Source organism: Xyrauchen texanus, chromosome 18 (assembly GCF_025860055.1).
Source record: "Xyrauchen texanus isolate HMW12.3.18 chromosome 18, RBS_HiC_50CHRs, whole genome shotgun sequence".
Classification (NCBI taxonomy): Eukaryota; Metazoa; Chordata; class Actinopteri; order Cypriniformes; family Catostomidae; genus Xyrauchen; species Xyrauchen texanus.
In genome coordinates, this window is record NC_068293.1 from 36,148,458 (window position 1) to 36,168,482 (window position 20,025).

The following is a 20,025-nucleotide window of genomic DNA, read 5'->3' on the forward strand; positions in this document are numbered from 1 at the left end:
TCAATGTAATGTGAATTTTCAGTATCAATAATTTTATTTTCATTTTTTGACTTTTTTATGAGGGGGGTCAAGTCAAAACAATTTTTATGGTAATCAACATACAGCCACAGATTATGTCTATTGAATTTAACTTTGAATATTCCTTGGAGTATTCCCTTACTCTTTATACAGTAGATCTTATAACTTAGTCATTGCATTTTGTTTTTATTCAAGTTTTTTCATCTGCAAAATCGTAAGAGTACTAAATAGCATATAATATTTGCTGTTCTATGCCGCTGTATATAGAAGCCTATGTATGTAATGTAATGGGTAAGAAATATGAAAGAAATGTGGTTTAAATAAAAATGTAATAGAATTTACACTGTAGTGATTACATCCACAGGACTTTACACAGGAATTTGTCTTCGTCTGAAGTACTTTAGTAACTTTACACTTCAGTAACTGCTGTATTCTGGAGTCATTCTTTCAAAAGTGCTCAATATTCTAAGTGAAGGAACCAGACCTCAATTTATGATATAAAGAGCCAGTTGCACCACATTCAATAAGACAAGCACTCAACAACTGCATCTGAAAAATAGCTTTAATGTGAAAATAAGCGTAGTACATTTTTTAAGAGGAACTGTGCCTTGAAGCAGACAGAGGAAAGAGCCAATTAAATATTCAGTACATTCTTGCACAAGAGATGTGCCTGCAGAGAAAATATTAATGAGAGTGAAGATGTGCCGACATTGAAGAATCATTTCCTATATAATTAATTTCTTTATTTAAGGTTCATTCAGTGGCATTATGTGCAAATCAAGTATGTTATGTGGTCAAAGCATTGAAAGAGTCTAGACTGTCAACATCTGTGCCTTCAGTCAATTCCTGAGTGTCTGTGTCCGACTCTCCCATGGCAAAGTTAATGAAAACCTAAGGAGGCAATCCAAAACAATCATTAAGTTTCCATATCACCACCTCTGTAATTCTCAATTTTTTTACATTTCTCTCCTTTTTCCAAATTCATATGCCATTATTGTTTTCAATGATATGCAAAATGAGGATTTTCTAAATAATTTTAAGATAGCTCTATTCCATACAAGGAAAGTTTGTGTTGAGCACATCTGTCAAGCTCCAAAAAGGACCAAATATGAAGCTCAAAGAACTATAAAAGTAGTCAGTAATACTCTACAGCATTATTTTCTATGTCTTCTGAGGCCATTTGTGATAGATGTGTGTGAGGATTGAACCAAACTTTTTTTATTCCCTTATAAACTCCCCCTTCAACAAAAGTTCTGAAATCTCATTCGCGTTCAAACTCAAACATGAAGATTTGACGTCATTGAGGCAAAAACTGGTTCTTGCATCTTCCTTGGGTTCGGGGGAATTTGTTACTCAACAAATATTGAAGGGTTTCAGAAGATTCTGAATACAGCAAGAGAGTCATATGGAATACTTCTACAACACTTTAGTGTTCTTTTTTGGAGCTTGACAGCCCTTGTGACTGTTGTTTGAAAGGGCTGCATAAAGACTTTCAAAAATAACATCATTCAAGCTTGGAACAACATGAGGTTGAGTAAATAATGACAAGACAATCATGATGCCTGTATATTTCACCTCATCTAGTGTGGTCTGGCTGACTGAGAAGTGTTTAATTTGCAGTATAGCCTTGTTGGACTCTAATTGGTCAAAGATGGAAGCCACACCACCAGGAGCAACTGGTACATGATACTCCACCATATTGGAGTGATGATCCTTTATGGACAGAAAATAGATCAAGTTAAATTAGTCCAAGACAGCTAAAATAATAACATACTCTTGCGTAAATGTAATTTAGATCAATTCATCCAAATTCGTAAAGTACCCAACTGATGACCAAACATATTCTTCCTCAAAATAGACAGAACAAAAGGATGAATTAAACAAGACTTTTTTTTACAATGTGTTCTTTTTATTGTTACCTTTAGGAATGTGCTGGGGAAATTCTGCTGCATGAAGTTGCTGATCATATCTACATCACAGGAGGCCTCAGCCAAATACATCTTCACAGTGAATCCTTTGCCAAACCTGACAGATGAACACATATTATTTTATCACCAGGGACAAAATGATGAAGTGTTTGCTGGAGATAAAGTGCAACAATGGGTGTGGAAAACAAAGGAGACTTGTGATAACAGAGGAAAAGGATTGGCAGAAGGAAACTGCTGACTCATGAGCAAGAAGAATGACTGACCTGTTCTTGATGTGCTGCAGCGAACCAAGACATCTGAACTGTCCTTTCACCATTATAGCCAGACGGGTACACAGGGCCTCGCACTCCTCCATACTGCACAACACAAATGCATATTGATTAATTACACTCTCCCAAAGCCATCTGTACTAGCAAGAAATGCATAGTGATAGAAGATCACAAGAAGCATAATAGACACAAAATACTATGGTTTATTACAAAGTTGGCCAATCATGTTCAAGTATTTTTGTATAATGACTCCTTGACAATTGACCATTGTCCCAGGCCATCTCTTTCTTATGACATACAAAAATAATTAAATCTTAAATCTATGATGTCCATTTTTATGGACGTACTATTAGCCCATAATTTACTATAGAGCTGATCACTAATTAAACCAAATAAAACAAATAGTAAGAGTATTATGCGTCTAGGCAACTTTATTAAATACTGTATAGAGGACAGTGACACAGTATTGATCAGGAACATTCATACCTGTGTGATGTCAGGACCACAGCACATTTGCCCATCACCTGCTCCGAGATGATCTTCCAGAGGTGACGTTTGGAACGAGGGTCCATTCCAGAGCTGGGCTCATCCTAAGAGGGACAGTTAAATAAAAGCATGTGGCATGTGTCTTTGAGCTTACAAAACAAATGTAAAGCCCATAAACTCTCCAGGTAAAAACGGTTCTTTAATGCGGCAAGCCTACATTGTTTCAAGTCATAATAACGGATGTGCTTTGAGACTTTGGTCGAACAACTCCACCTACACATTTCAGAGATGTTTTTCATAAATGCACAGTATTTTATCCATTCAAACCCCTTTGAGGAAAGACTCATTGCAACATACAGTATGCCATGCAATGATTTATAGCGCTGTTGAATGGTTTTCTAAACAGTAATGTGTTTGTTTTTTTTGCTCACCAATAGAAGGATCTGTGGGTTTCCAATCAGGGCCAAGGCTGTCGACAGCTTCCGGCGCGTACCGCAACTGTAGCTCTCACTTGTGTTGTGTCTGTGGTAATTCAGCTCCAACTTTTTCAACAGATAGTTCACAACCTAAAGAAGAAAATATGAAGATATTGAGAGCCTAGCCATGTACATTTTTTAAATCTAAATGAACCAAATCCTTTTTTGCCATAACAAAAAATTATTTCCATCGGAATTTGGTTGGATTGTGAAAAGTGGACTTATCATACCAGAATGGAGCCAGGTGATTGGGAAGAGATTAAAAAAAAGAGTTTAGTGACATCAACCAAAAAGAAAAGTCGTTTTAGAGGCGGAGCAAGTTATTACTTTTTGATTTGTGGTTGCTGCGTTAGGATCCTGTTACTTTGGTCGGTTATGTTTATTGTGTGCAGACAGGATCCTTATGCCTATGTTCTGTGTTTTCATGTTCTAAGCATGGTGTCTGGGTCCTGACTCTTCAGCCTAGTTGGGTTGGGTTCGGAGTGGGGATCCATAAACTTGTGCTCCATGTCTCGTCTTTCTGAGCAAATGGCTTCAGTTTAGGTTCTCTTGCCATGTGCTCTTCTGTCAGTCTTGTGTGTCGTGTGAGTGCACATGGCTGTGTTTGTTTCTGCATCGCCATGTGCACTTGTGTCTGTTTGGTCTTGTATGTTAGCACATGGCTTAGTGTTTGTACTATCATGTGCTTTCCCGACAAGGTCTCCTTGTTCCCTCATTACTCTCCCTTGTTGAGTCCTTGTTAAGTTAATTCATTTCACCTGCTCCTCATGTGCTTTCCTCCCTATATATTGTGCTCTCTTCCCTCATGTCTCTGCCAGATTGTTTTATGATTTTGTCAATTGGTTTGAGAGTCCTGTTTGGTCTGTTTATCTGTTGTTTTCTCTCCTTTGTAAGAGTTTTGTTTGTATTTGTAATTATTTTAAAATTTAAGAAATTGTTTTAAATATTGTTTTTGCCCTTTTAAAAGCCCTTTGAAATTGCCTCTGCATTTGGGTCCTCCCTCAGATCCATGACATGCTGAGGTGTTCTGGGTGGTTGCTAGGGCATTGTTAGTTAGATGCATACTGTACCAAGTCAAAAGAGCCTGCCATTAGGTCTATATAATGTTCTGGTCTCTAGACAAGACTTGGGTCCCTCCCCAATATACTGTTTAAGTTTATTTGTATAAATTGTTGTATGTTTAAGGGCTTTTTTTTTTTTTGCCTGTTTTATCATCCAAGTTAAATCACTTAAGCCATAAAATTTGAGGTATCATTCATGTTCCAGCACCATAGTTTAATTCCTACCTTCTTGAAATGAGCAATGGCAAAATAATGTTTGCTTTAGAAAATACCACTAATAAGTGATTTTTTAAATCATGTTCCACATCTACGGCTCTGTCATAATTTCCCTGCACAGTCTCTTTGATATTAACAAAGCAATAATTGCCCCAAAAAAGGCTTAACAAGTTGTTGGAACACATTAACTGTGTGGTCTTGACATCATAATGAGTCACTTTGAATAACGTTTTGATTAAATGCCTGGTGAAATTTGACCCCAACACAGAGCATGTCATGGTTTCTGCATTCATTTAACTAATTGGATTCATACATCAAAGGATCCAAGAAGGCATTCTATGAATTTTAATAGCTTCACATTAACCTGCAAAACCCATAAAGGTCTAACAGGGTGATATGCACCAACAGATCATCCGTTTTGGGCTAGAATTGAATGCTTCCCTCAGGACATCAGCCATTTCCGTGCAATCCTCTACTAATCCAAGTTAATGAGCCAAACCAAAGAAGCAATTTCAAAAGTCTCAGCAGTTTCTACACAAAGATGTTCACTCGCCAAGAGATGACTGAAAGTGTTCATACTGTAGATTGTTAATTATGAATCATTCAAACGTGTTCTTAAAATCAAACATTGAAATGTATTATATTAATATAAAGTGTGAACCACAAACATGACAGAGTCTAAAAAAAAATTATGTTTCTAAATGTCTCTTGAAAGTCAGTGGTTTCATGCTCTTGGCCAGTAATTCACTGCACAAGGCACACTGTGAAACAAACCAGGTTTATCCTTGCTGCAAGTGACCTTGGTAGTTTTGTGTATGGTTTTCGAGACTGAGGGCATTCTATGTTGATCTGTCTATGTTGGAATATACCTAATCTCCTACTAAGTGAGATCTGATGTACCAAAATATTGAGTTTGATTTGACGAACAGACTCTGACCTCAACAACAAAAGGTAGCAAAAAGTATGAAGCATTTTAAAACATATAAAATTAACATAATATTTTCTATTAAAGTGCCACTTTGCCTTACCGTTTTTAACCATAAACAGCCTAAAGTTAGACTAATAAATTATATTACTTGGCAGAAGAATTTTGTATTCTGATTATTACCATTATTATGATTAATAGTATGTATCTATGTATTAATCGATGATGTTTATTGTTTTATCATATTGCTGTTGCTGTCATTTTCTAAAATTAATAAGCCACTCAAGGTGGTGTTACAGTGATTTTGTCATGGTAAAGGGGATTTTAGGCACTCTGCTTTGTGTTGTACTTAAAACACCTCTTAGCAGTGGTAAAATCACTGTAATCCATGGCCTCTAGCTTATCACTTTAATATTCCACTCAAGACCACTGTTTGCAAACTATTCCAATTGAAACTGATTTTCATTACTGATTGCTTATATGACATATTCCCCTAGACCAGTGTTTTAATCTTTAAGAAAATTGCTAAAGATTTTGCATCTTCAGTCAAAGGCAGGTTTTACTGAACTGCTTCTTCCCAATAATCCTGATAAAATGCTAGATTTATTAGCTTCTTCGTTAATAAGTGTGCATTTCCTTTCAAATGCAATACTCTGGTAATACCAAACTCTCACTGTCCAGAGATCTAATCAAATGGTTATGTACTTCAACATTTTTCATTTCTGCTGCCATTTGATGCAAAGGATATTCGCTATTGCAGGACTTGGGATTGTGCTGTCAGGACGTTGTCATTTTCCTGTGGTTCCAAAGTAATTAGTCTCATGGCATTTACAGTAAAAATGATGTCTCTAGAGCCAACTGTCCATGAGCTAATCGCAGCAATTGCAGCTGTCACTTTGTGTATATTCGGGGGGGGTCACATGCCAGCTGAGCAACTGCCGTTGAGATGAATGGGAATACTAAAGGATTGTATTAACTGTATTCTTTACCCCCTTGATTGTTGCATCAGCTGGAAAACCTGTACTTTCATGTAGGTCACTTTGATATTGCTTTTCAGTTGTCTTTCCCTAGACAAAAATATTTTGGTATAGATGTGGGCTTACCCGGTCAATCTCCCTCTTGGAGATGCCCCTAATTCGGGCGTAAAAATAGAGATGTTCCTCTCCAGTCAGGAGGTCATCCAGTGCGTCCACCTGAGGGCAGTAACCAATGTTTATGCCCTCTCTATTGCAGTCTATGATGTCAACCATTCTCCTAAGGACAGCAGTCAGGGAAATTTATGAGCACACAATGAAAACCAGACAAAATTGTCTAGTAAAAGGGGTTTTAGTGCATCATGAATGTGTTGAGCAACAGTAAAATGATAACATTGCAAAAAAATTATTTGTCTTGTTTTCCAGTAAAATACTATTGGGGAAGACAAATGAACTTGTTTTACTTTTGACTTAAATTTGAATTGAGGAACTGTTTTTCTCATAAGCATACACCAATTAATTTCTTAATATAAAACATAATATCGGTCATATTGACTTTCAAATAAATGTGCCTTGTTGTTTAAAGGATTTTTAGATATATCTGGAAACAAGATAACAATACAGATTCATAATTTTATTTTAAAATGTTTGCACTGTAGATGTTAGTTTTTAAGGGAAAAGCATTACCCGTCAATGTCACGGATCTTAGCAGAGCCGTCGGTGGGGGTGATGTCTCCTGTCAGCATCTTGAAGGTAGTGGTCTTTCCTGCACCATTGACGCCCAGCAATCCAAAACACTAAAGGAAGACATTGACCTTCCAATCATTCACATTGAATGCTTTGCTGTCATCAATTATTCTCAACAGATGAATCATAAATCTTCTATGTGATGTGTAATTATGAAGCACAACATATCCCAAATCCCTCAGTGACTAAATTTAAATGCACAGCATTTTCCAATTACTATTCCATATTCGCACATTTATATGCATGGTATCAGAATAATATGAATCCAAGATGTATAGAACTTGTTTATCTAAAGGTTTACAGTTAAACTCCCCCCATATGGGCGAATTGGACCGGACATTGAACGAAAACAGCAAACAAGTGCACAGCATGCATGGGAACTCTTGCAATACTATTTATATCCCGTGTGGATACCTCTTAAAGTTATAAGCAAAGTTGTAGTGTAGTTTATAATGCTTTTGGACATCTGCATATTGTCTAGATTTATGTTTTTGTTTTTATGTTCATACAAAAAATGTGTTTCCTCCTCAACCAAATGTTTTTCAGTTGAATGATATGTTTACTGTTTCAATGGAGACCTAACTGGAATATGGCCAAATTATGAATAATCTCAGAATATTGTTTTTTGATTTGCAAACAGCACAGACCTCGCCAGCTGGGATGCCCACAGACAGCTGCTTCACAGCTTGTACCCTCCTCTTCAGGTGCTGGTAGACTTTAGTCAGCTGGTTGACCTGCAAAATATCTGCACTAGCGTCCCCACTGTTCACACGCAAGCGTTCAGCCACCACATCTTCATCTTCATTGGGACTGTAGCTCTGAAGGAAGTCCCTCTTATGGCAGATTAACCATCTATGAAGGACAAATTAATGCACAACAAATCAGACAGCTATAATGTATGATGAGTGAAAAGAAAAGTTTAAATTAAAACCTCTCCTCTGCTGGTCATAGTTCAATTTGACACGTTAATGTAGTGCAGTAAATTAAAAAATATTAAAAACAGCACAAACAAAATTTGGTTTCTTGCTATCTAAACATCTTTATTCTGCATAGAGATACAGTTTATCTATATATAAATTCCCTTTAAAAGCTAAATTGCATAATGAATTCACTTGGGACAGTGATTATTGTATGTATATCTTAAATGAAGTTTTTCTTACCGTATTAGCAAATAATTTTTGTCTTGTTTTAAGCTTATATCTAACCAAATATATGAGTTTTGCAAGAAAACAACAAGTTGCCACTGGAGTAAGAAAAAAAAAAATTATTCAAGACATATCTGTATATATGTATGCCTTTGAATTATCTTAATTTCTCAGCATATATTGTTTTATGCAATTGTTTGCACTTAATTTGATTAATATCTTAATTCGATTAAATGTTCAATTGACAGTCCTACATTTGAATCACAGAAAATATGAACCTCTTTTTTTTTTTTTTACAGTTCTATGCCAACCAAGGCACTTTTCTTTTTTTCAAAAACATTTTAGCGACCAACAAAAATATCTAACACTTTGACTCTATAGTGTCAGAGCCTCAGGCATGTACCTGACTTTGCGAATGAGTGGCTTGAGTAGCAGACGGAGCGTGAAGCAGATGAAACCCTGCAGGAATAAAGAGATGAACATCCAGCCCAGCACATCCATGGTGAAGGGGTCCTTATAGGCGTCCACCCCATAAGCGCTCAAGATCTGCACTTGCATGTCAACCCGAGCCAGTTCCATCAAGCCATTCCCAAAGCTGAACTGAGGGAACACTAGGAATACGTTGCTCATGGTACGGTACACATCCTTGACGCTCTGAAATGCACAGCAAGAGAAGGTTAGATGGCAAAAGACAAAATGCAAAGCTACTCAGGTCCTCTGTCATATCAATATTGCTATGCATATTTTTTTTGCTTTGTGTATATTAACTCTACAGTGTATATAATTGAATGAAAAAACATGTCAAGAACACGTATGGGTAATCATTGTATTACTGCTAAAGTAATGGCAGTACTGTAAAACCGTAATAGACAACTTGAATAATACCACAAAACAAAAACTAATATAATAAAAAAGAATGTGTGTGTGTGTGTGTGTGTGTGTGTGTGTGTGTGTGTGTGTGTAAAACTCAGCAAAAAAGAAACGTCCCTTTTTCATGACAACTGTGTTTTAAAGAAAATTTTGTAAAAATCCAAATAACTTTACAGATCTTTATTGTAAAGGGTTTAAACAATGTTTTCTATGCTTGTTCAATGAACCATAAACAATTAATGAACATGCAACTGTGGAACGGTCGTTAAGACACTAACAGCTTACAGACGAAAAGCAATTAAGGTCACAGTTATAAAAACTTAGAACACTAAAGGGACCTTTCTACTGACTCTGTAAAACACCAAAAGAAAGATTCCCAGGGTCCCTGCTCATCTGCGTAAACGTGCCTTAAGGCGGGTGCACACTGTACAATATATAATAGTCCTTTGCAATTGTTGCTTGTCAGACTGAACGATATGAATGCATTGATATCACCATGGCACACTGTGCGACGTTTTGTCAGACTGCACGATACACATCGTAGCCTATTGTGGTCCCAATTGTCCCGATCAATGAACGTGACTCAATGGGAGTGTTGCAGAATAGAAGCGAAACGGCTAAATTTACCCATCACGGAGGAGCATTTTTTTCTTTCTCTCTCTCTCTCTCTCTCTCTGAGAGTCAGGACATCAGCATTTCCATTGCACCAATATCACTCCATCATGAGCACAGGCTAACATTTACAAGAAAGATGGATTATGTCAAATAGGCCTATAATAAAACAGCCTGATCACAAATAAAGAAAATTACAGATGTTGAGAATGAACGTGAGTGCGGGAGGTTGCCTACAGTAATAATGAGCTACAACAAGCAAATATTCATTGTGGTAATAAAAAGACTTGTGGCCCGAAATTACGAACGTCTCTGTTCACATTGGAGAAAACAAAAAATAGTATATGGGCTATAGTAGTCTTCCTCTTCTTTTAGATTAGTAACCTATCGGCCACGCAAAATTTTGATAATTCATTAAGGCTGATAATTTATCACGCTTGCAAATACCCTATGGATGATGCATAAACATGACATAGATTTCTATAATTGTATCCAACTGTATTAAAACCTCCCATAAATACTTATCAGTATAAATTGCTCAATCTTATTCTTAACTAAAGAAGTTTACAGACATTTAAAGTAAATTTATTCAAAGTAAAATAGTAATTAAAATATTGCTGTAAAGAAAATGCATGATAAATGTAAAGAAAACAAAATGAGAAAATACAATCATTTATTGTCGTTTTGCAAGCTCTGTATTTATTTAATTCAGAGAATACTGCTTTTATATTGCTCATGTGTTACACTTTTCTCGAAGTATTTTTTGCTTATTTATTAAAACTTTTTATATAAAATGAAAAGAAAAAAAACATCGAAAATGCTTGAGTGAAAACTGGGCACAAATATTGCTATGGTGGTGCAAACATGGGAGCAGGTTTCTTTCCAAGTGAATTAAGGTGCGAGAGAGGAGCGGAATATCTCATATGGCTGTCGTAGTGTCCTGTTCATTTTTAGTAATTTTATTGTACTGTCCCGTAATTTCTGCAAACGTTTGCACGTGCACTTTATATAGGTATGTTATTTAGTCTGTGTAGTCTCATGTGGTTCTGTGTTTGCCCTATGTTGTTTTATGTAGCACCATGGTCCTGGAGGAACGTTGTCTCATTTCACTGTGTACTGTACTAAATGTATATGGTTGAACGACAATAACATCCACTTGACTTGACTTGAAATAGCGGTCACACTATATGGCTACGATGCTAAATTTCAGACACTGCCCAAATTTAGTTGGAGGCTGAAGATCTTCGCAAAGGCTATTAATTGGCCATCTGTGAACATGTCACACTGAACGTTGGAAGATTGCCGGTTTTGCCCTGTGATGAGAGAAATCCTTGAGGATTCCCGAAATTGTTCTCAGACGGCAGAATCGTCTGAGTATGTACCCGCCTTTAGGCATGCTGCATGGGGCATGAGGACTGCAGATGTGGCCTGGGCAGTAAATTGCAATATCCATACTGTGAGACACCTAAGACAGCGCTACAGGGAGACAGGAAGGACAGCTGATTGTCCTGGAAGTGGCAGACCACATGTAACAACACCTGCACAGGATCAGTACATCCGGATATCACACCTGCGGGACAGGTACAGGATGGCAACAACAACTGCCTGAGTTACACCAGGAAAGCATAATCCCTCCATCAGTGCTCAGACTGTCTGCAATAGACAGAGAGGCTGGACTGAGGGCTTGTAGGCCTGTTGTAAGGCAGGTCCTTACCAGACATCACCAGAAACAATGTCGCCTATGAGCACAACCCCCCCCCCCCCCCTCCCCTCCTTTGCTGGATTAGACAGGACTGGCAAAAAGTGCCAGTGTATCACAGCATCATCGGACTGAGCTTGTTGTCACTGCAGGCAATCTCAATGCTGAGCGTTACCCTCCTCCCTCACGTGGTACCCTTCCTGCAGGCTCATCCTGACATGACCCTCCAGCATGACAATGCCACCAGCCATAGTGCTCATTCTGTGCTTGATTTCCTCCAAGACACAATCATTCCATCTGTCGATTGGTGAGTGGTCCCCACAAATGTCTGACTGAAAGCTTGTTCGAGTTTATGCGCTCTTAGTTAGTTGAGATACTGAGTTTTATGTGTCATACAAATACTTTTACACATAGTTTGACGCTGACAAATGATACCATTCTGGTCATGTCTGGAAACTGTGAGTTATGGCATGTTGCTTTTTATGTCAAGAGTATATATATATTTGCTGAAATGAGTAGTGAGTGGATGCATATATATATATATATATATATATATATAAATATGGGGACATATTTTTGTGAACATGGAAGCCCTTTTCACTATTCTTTCACCTGGTCATTCGGGTTGAGCTGACCAAGGAAGTAGATAATTGATGTGGAGATGATGGTGTTGACACTGATGAACAGATTGATGCAAACATAGCCAATGAAAGCCATCTCTGCATCCTTGAATAACGTAGACAGAAGGTACATCCAAGGGAAGGTGGCAAAGCTGTAAAGAAACCATGAAATCAATTTGGTAAGAACCCAGCTTAAAAAAACAAGTCTAGAGAATAGAATTAAAACATGGAAGACAAAACAACAGTACTAAGAATTCTGCTTTGATTAAAGCAAATAGAGGGAGAACACTAAACCAAAAGAGAATATATTCCAAAGTTGAGCTAAGAGGACAGAAGATAAATGAGATCATCTATTTCCTCTTTGTGAAGCACTCTTTCTCCACTTCAGCTCTGCAGAATGATCTGCTTTTTTATTCATTACTCTTGGTGATTGGGGTGCTGGGGTCAAGGCAGAGGATGTGCTTAAACTGAGGGTTTATTGTGCGTGTGTGCATGTTTGTTAGCCTGTGCATATGGATTGTTAGTGGAGGAACGTCCAAGCCACATAAAGGAACAGTTCACCCCCCCAAAAAAATATAAAAACCAGTATGACTTTATTCTGTGGAAAACAAAATGTGTTTTCAAAGAATATCCTGACCACTTTTCTACATATAACAAAATTGAATGAGGACTAGGACTATCAATTTTCGAATTGACGAAAAAGCATTGTAAAAGTATAATAAAAATGTTCCATATGACTTGTGCACCAGTTTCCAATAGAACAAATTTCCAACAAATGTATTGATACTATGTGATAGCTTAGTGTGAGAATCAGACAACAATGTAAGTTGTTATTCAATCCAATTTTCCCTTCTAGTGTGCTGTCAATCACTATGACTGGCTCATTGAGTTAGTGAGTTGAACTACAATTGGTGAATGAATCATTCAGACCAGTTTTGTGAGGAAAATCAACAAGACTATGAGACATTCACAAATGGTACGTCACTACTTCTCTCATGAATTCACATTAAATGCAAGAAAAGCTAAGGCAGATGTTAAGATTGTCAATTAATGATGGCTTTAAGGAATAGTTCACACAAAAATAAAAATTCTTATTTACTATCCCTAATGCCAACCCAGATGTGTATGAGATTTTTAATTGAATATTTCAGCTCTGTAGGTCCATACAATGCAAGTAATTGGTGACCAAATCTTTGAAGCTCCAAAAAGCATATAAAGGCAGCATAAAAGTAATCGATGCGACTCCAGTGGTTTAATCCACGTGTTCTGACCAAAATGTAACTACTTTTTCTAGGCACGATCATGATTTCAAGCTTGATTACACTTCCTTGATGTATGAGCAGAATGCTAGATGGCACTAGGAAGTGTAATAGAGCTTCAAATCATAATTACCAAGGAGATGGCTGATGTCTTGATTTATAGTGTTTTCATAGTCTTTTCACACCCAAAACAGATAGGATCGCTTTAGAAGATATGGTTTAAACAACCACAGTCATATGGATTTATTTTATGCTGCCTTTGTGCTTTTTGGAGATTCAACTTTTTGGTCACCATTCACTTGCATTGTATGGACCTATACAGAGCTAAGATATTCTTCTAAAAATACCCGTTTGTGTTCTGCAGACATCTGGAATGTCATGAAGGTGAGTAAATGATAATACATTTATCATTTTGGGGTGAAATTTTCCTTTAAATTTGGATCGGTTCCTCACACAAAGATATCTGACTGCTTCAGAAGACTTTGAATATAGCGCCACAAGCCATATGGACCACTTTTATGGTGCTTTTTTGTCATTTAGGAGTTTCAGAGACCCAGTCCTCATGGGTCATATGGGTTTGGAGCAACATGAGGGTAAATAATAAATAGTGACAAAACTTTCAATTTTGGGTTGACCATTGCTTTATACAAAAGCAATTAATCAGGTTAAAGAGAAAGTAGCTAGATTGCTCTGAGGTGTGGTTATTTATGAGCCGAGAGCCGGTGAGCACACAGGCGGATGGATGAATGCGGGACAGACTGCTGACTTCACACAATGAAGGCCCTCCAAAGATGCCTGGAGCTCTGCAGCCTAAAACCTGTCTGTGACTGCCCTTACTGCTCTCCAAAATGCAATTAACTGGGTGAGAGAGTGTGTGAAATCACTTCTTCAGAGACCAGGCCTCACAGGAAAGCTCCAAGCAGCTCTCCCTCTGTAGCACTGTCTTTTGATTACCTGAAAGGCTCTGAATTTTAGGAAACTTCCTCTATTACAGGACCAATGCTGCACTGTGTAACATTTGCTGAATAATACATTCATCACATCCGATTGCATTGAGGAGCTGTCAGCACTGAGAGGTTCTATTGAGATGTCTGTCTTAATGCAGGAAATTCTCTGGCTGTAAAGGAACATAATGTATGCTGACCCAAACAGCACCAGCAGCACTGTGACCGCGGCAAGATTCTGCCGCTGTGTGAAGGCTGGGAGCTGGAACGCTGCTACCATAGCCACTGACAGGACCACAGGAACCATGTAAAGGGCCTACAATGGCACAGAACAAGCCTCATAAATACAAACTCTTACATAATATACAATTTAAAGGAATAGCTCAACCAAAAATGTAATTCTTGCAATCATTTATTCACCCTTATGTCATTCCAAACCTTAATGATTTTCTTTCTTCATTGAACAAAAGGAGATGTTAGGCAGAATATCAGAGCTGCTTTCTTTAATATAAAAGTGGTTGAAGCTGAAAAAGGAATAAAAAGCAACATAAAAGTAGTCCATATGTCTCATGCACAATATTCCAAGTCTTCTGAAGGCATAGAATGCGCTTCGTGTGATAATCAGGACAAAATGTAAGTCATAGTTTACTGCTTATCTTCCGTCTATCGGAACTTTCAAATCTCATTTATTCATGTGTTCAATAAAAAAAGAAATACCACCATTAAATGCATCATGCCAGATTTGAAATCATTGAAGGCAAACGTTGTTCTCATGTCACATGATCAATCAGCAACCGGCAAGTTTTGAAAAATGCAAACTCAAATGAGATTTGAGAGCTCCGGCAAAGGAAAAGAGAGTATGAATGAACAACGTCAAAAATTTCCATCTGTTCCTCACACAATGCTATTGTATGTCTTCAGAAGACTTGAATGATATAGCACAAGTCTATGGACAACTTTTAGGTTACTTTTATGGTGCTTCTTTCCTTTTAGGAAATTAGCTATATAAATCGCCATCCACTTTCCATGTATGAAAAAGAGCAGCTCAGACATTCTCCTTTTGTGTTTCACAGAAGAAAATAATGGATTGCAACACATTGAGGGTGAGTAAATAATGACAGCATTTTCATTTTGAGGAGAACTATTCCTCTACATAATGTACAGTACAATATGTAATATAGTATAGAGAACCAAGACATATTCACATTAGTTTTTCTCCATAACACGTTTGTAAAATGAAGCCACAACATTATCTTCTGATCCTAATATATTTGATCAACGCAAAAATCTAAATTACCAAAATTACTTTACATCTATCAATTAGTACTTAATTACCATGTCATAGAAGAAGTTGATGATCCAATAAAAAGTCTCGCTGATGCCAGAGATTTGTTGGAGTCTCTTGGAACCGGTGTGATGTTCCTGAACCTCGTAGATGACAAAGCTGGCAGTCATGATGGAGTAGCCAGTGAGGACACAGAGTGCAACCAGTATACTGACCAAACCTCCCACCCTTGAGTGGACAAAAAGAAACATTAGAGGATAGAGAACAACTTGAGGACATATAATTAAAAGCAATGCGAGCTAACAGTACCTAAACTTCTGTCTGGCACCAAACACTGAGTGATAGACCTCATTCACGCTAGCACCTTCTTTGATATTTAATAGGAATGACAACAAGGCTGTAAGGAATAGACTTACCATCTCTTCAATGACACGAACGGTATACAGCTGTATAAAGCTACGAGATCACATCTGGTTTTCCACAACTTATGTTGTCTGGAGTTCTTTGTATAGTGAATGTTCTTGGAAAGATGTTTTACAAATGTTTTGTCTGCGGAAAGATCCAAAAACACTTTAAACTGCAGTACAGCCCACTGAAGAGACTGTAAATATATCCCTCACAGACTCGTTGTCATTCCCATTAAAAATCAAAGATGGCGCTAGCGTGAATACGGTCAATAGCAGAGGTTCCCAACCCTGTTCCTGGAGGCCCCCAAACACTGCACATTTTGTGTATCTCCCTGATCTGATAGACCCAATTCATTTACATTTACATTTTATGCATTTGGCAGATGCTTTTATCCAAAGTGACTTACAGTACAATTATTACAGGGACAATCCCCCCGGAGCAACCTGGAGTTAAGTGCCTTGCTCAAGGACACACTGGTGGTGGCCGTGGGCCAATTCAGGTGTGGAGTCTCTACTAATGAGCTAATGAGTTGAATCAGGTGTGTTTGATTAGGGAGATATCCAAAATGTGTTGTTTTGGGGGGGCCTCCAGGAACAGGATTGTGAACCACTGGTCTATAGGTTAGAAAACTATAGCTCTGTTACAAAACCTACAGCATTGAGTCTCATTTTAAGTATCATAGGTGCACTCTCAACACAAGGCATGTTCCAACAGGTAGTCAGCATGCAGTCATACTGCCTTCTAAGATGTATTGCATGTGTCTCTTCAGTGGACAAGGCAATCAGATAATGCATTGCAACAAGATGGTGGATGAAGCGCGATAAAATTAAACTATAAATATTATTCATTTAATGCCAATAACCTATTGATGAAAACAGTTCATCAATCTAATAGAAAAGGGACTATTGTACCCAATATTTGAGTGATTTATGAGGAGATAAAACAAAAACTTCTATCAGAATTTTTAACAATTTGAAGATACATACACACATACATTATATATATATATATATATATATATATATATATATATATATATATATATATATATATATATATATATATATATATATATATATATATATACATACTGTAAGTATTGTCAAGTCAGACAATTCTCACATCTCGTAGTGGATCAGACACCTACGAGATCAAAGGCAGATATGGCTGGATTAACGTTCGTGCCCTCTTTCTGATAAAGTGAATGTAATTTAAATTCTGTTGCTTTAAAATGAAAATAAATATGATGAAAAAGATATTCAATGTACCTGTTATTTAATTTGTAACATTTATAAAAGACATGTATTTGAGATATTTCAGAAATATGATAAAAATTGCATATCCCATTCAGAGATCGAACTATTAGATTGTAGAGAATATTCACTTTATACAAAAACATGATATTAGAGATAAAAAAGGTTTTTTTTTAGAAGAGAACGAAACATTACAGTTGTTTAAACCAATGAACATTAAGCTGTGTCATCAGCAACTCGTTTCCCATCATGCTTGTAGTTTGCGCTCCAGGAAAATCCAACTGCGTGCCTGACTGCTTTTTTGGCATACGTCACCATGACATCATAGCAAGTCAGACAGATTTCCAACCGGCATGCACCTGCCGCTGATCAAAGTTGAGCGGTTTTGCACAGAATTTGCTAATCTCAAATGAGCCTAATGACTCGAATAATGATTCGTTCATTTAGCTGAATGAGATACAAAGATCCAAGTCAGTAAAATGATCCGATCTTTCCATCACTACTGTCGACTGAAATTAACCGAGAATATTCTTTTAAGATTTCAAAAAAGTAAAAAATAATCATTTTCCAAAGATTTCAAAATAGTAAAAAATAAACATTTTCCACAGATTTTTCAACAATATCGAAAATAATTATGTATATTTACATATATTTATAGATTTAATATTTAAATATAATAGATTTAAAAAATATATTTTTAAACATAATTGATTTAAATTATATAATAATTTTTTTTTCTCTCCTTTTTCCCCAATTTGGAATCATAACAAATTCAATTTATTGCCCAGCCTTAGTGGACACATGGCAGTACTTAAAATAAAATAGTACAGTTGCTCTTTTCAACTACTCATAGAAGCAATTTTTAGTTGCGAAACCATAAATATTCTCACAAATTTTCTAGCTTTCTCTGCATCTCTCCTCCACTCATTTCTCCCTGTCTAGAAATCCCTCTCTCAGGCATAAGCAGCAGGCGTCGAGCCAGCCTCATCATAATTGCAAAATAAAAACAATTGATCTCACGTTACGGAGTGTGCCTTTCAAATTTCGGCACAGTTAAAATTGCCCACAGTGTTCAAAATACAAGTATATTTTGGATGGCGATGTTGAATCTATTAACCTCTGAACCACCTTCAGAGTAAACAAACATTATATTGGGTTAGTAATCAATAAGCCAAGCTCAGGGAAAAATCAAAGAGTAGTAAATACATGAGTCAAATTACATTAGTTCAAGTGCTCCACTAGAATGAAAATGTCAGAGCAATGTTTGCATATATTATCTAAAGCCCATCATTGGCTAATTGCTTTCTTTTCTCCACTGGGCCTGTGATTTGGTCAGTCTGTATTAGGTCTTGCTGAGCTCCTTAATCAGCTTTAGCTGCCAGACAGAAAGGAGTATGTGTGTGTTAGGTATGGTAGATGTTGACAGGCAGTATGTTAGTCTCAGTCACCAGTCAACATTCACTTTCATTGCATATTTTTTCCATACAATGTAAGTGAATTTTGACTGAAGGCTGCCATTCTGCCAAACATCTTCTTTTGTGTTCCACTGAAGATGGAAATACAGGTTTGAAACAATGTGAGGGTGAGTAAATTATGACATTTTTGGGCGACCTATCTATTTAAAGGTGCAGTATGTAACAATTTTCATGTAATATTCACCTTTTTTGACAATGTGTGAATGGCTTGTAATGCAATTGAAAAATTAGCCCTTCCCGGACTTCTTAGGTTGCCTATTAAAGCCTGTAGACTGATTTTCATGCAAAGCGAGCGGGTCTGTTTTGCCGGGAAAATCCAAAGGATGTGACGTTTATGCACGCTCCCATGAGCCTTCTACTGAATCCCATCTGGCTAAGTGGGAAATTAATTGTGGTTGAGCAAAAACTAGAGTGAACATCAGCTGGGCATTGGAGGGACCTTCGTTAGGTTTTGGGGCTCAAAACCGACCCTGAATTGGCATTCTTCTTATTGGACAGGTTACATAACTGCAAAGCATGTGAAATATAGTGCCATAAGGATTGATCTGTGTAATTTTAGCTAAATTGATCTTGCTTGCTAATGCTGACGAATTGCAAGCTACCTTGCTTTATGAATTTCAAATAGTTCCAACGATCTTCTCTTTGTACTGGTTTCTTGATCGTAGTACAACATGACATACAAAACATACATAGTGCAGTGCAACAGTAAACTGTCTTGTATAGTTCGGTAGTATGTAGCTGTATGTGTGTATCAGTTTGGTATGTTAGCTAGTTTTAGTTTAGTCACAAAGTTTGTAGTAAAACAATCATATCTGTGTAATTTAAATTATGCTACCTCATCTGTCAGCATGATGCCGTTGGATCACGTTCAGTCTCTTTATACCTTACGTCATTGTTTTGGCTGATGCTCGCTCGCTTGCATCCCTATAGAGTGTGTGCATGAGCAACAGGTAGCTGACTGCAGTTCACTTATCGGCCACAAGTGTCATTAATAACAAGGGTTTCTGAATCTTACATACTGCAACTTTAAGACTGACAAGTCAACTAGTTGATTATAAAAATATGTAGATTTACACATCCCTAGAGGGTGTGTACTTACATGACATCCTCGTCTAGCACTTGGCCAGGATATGGGTGGCTAGACAGTGAGATAGCTGTATAGGGAGAAAAAAAAGCATTTTAGTACACTAGTAAATACACACGTTCAATCAATCATGTTTTGCTTGAAACATGTGAACAGCAGTTTGCTTCTTGGATGAACATTTGCTGAATTTATGCTCTGTTTTGCCCTGAATGAGTTCACCAGGTCCATATGAATGACTGTGTCCCCACATTCCATTAACGACTGCTGGAAT

The 20,025-nt window shown here is 37.2% G+C and overlaps 1 protein-coding gene across 1 annotated transcript in view; it reads right to left on the reverse strand.

The window, feature by feature from the left end:
* Nucleotides 1-568: 568 nt before the first annotated feature.
* The window catches only part of abca12 (ATP-binding cassette, sub-family A (ABC1), member 12), an 89,107-nt gene continuing 69,650 nt past the window's right edge, over nucleotides 569-20,025 (reverse strand). The window contains exons 59-72 of the mRNA XM_052148368.1: nucleotides 19,770-19,824; nucleotides 15,585-15,762; nucleotides 14,450-14,565; nucleotides 12,039-12,198; nucleotides 8,649-8,899; nucleotides 7,748-7,952; nucleotides 7,041-7,150; nucleotides 6,483-6,633; nucleotides 3,133-3,267; nucleotides 2,702-2,805; nucleotides 2,210-2,302; nucleotides 1,938-2,043; nucleotides 1,594-1,731; nucleotides 569-909 (exon numbers count right to left, since the gene is read on the reverse strand). Coding sequence (XP_052004328.1) covers nucleotides 805-909; nucleotides 1,594-1,731; nucleotides 1,938-2,043; nucleotides 2,210-2,302; nucleotides 2,702-2,805; nucleotides 3,133-3,267; nucleotides 6,483-6,633; nucleotides 7,041-7,150; nucleotides 7,748-7,952; nucleotides 8,649-8,899; nucleotides 12,039-12,198; nucleotides 14,450-14,565; nucleotides 15,585-15,762; nucleotides 19,770-19,824 — 1,907 coding nt within the window. The 3' untranslated portion in view covers nucleotides 569-804. The remainder of the gene's footprint in view (nucleotides 910-1,593; nucleotides 1,732-1,937; nucleotides 2,044-2,209; nucleotides 2,303-2,701; nucleotides 2,806-3,132; nucleotides 3,268-6,482; nucleotides 6,634-7,040; nucleotides 7,151-7,747; nucleotides 7,953-8,648; nucleotides 8,900-12,038; nucleotides 12,199-14,449; nucleotides 14,566-15,584; nucleotides 15,763-19,769; nucleotides 19,825-20,025) is intronic.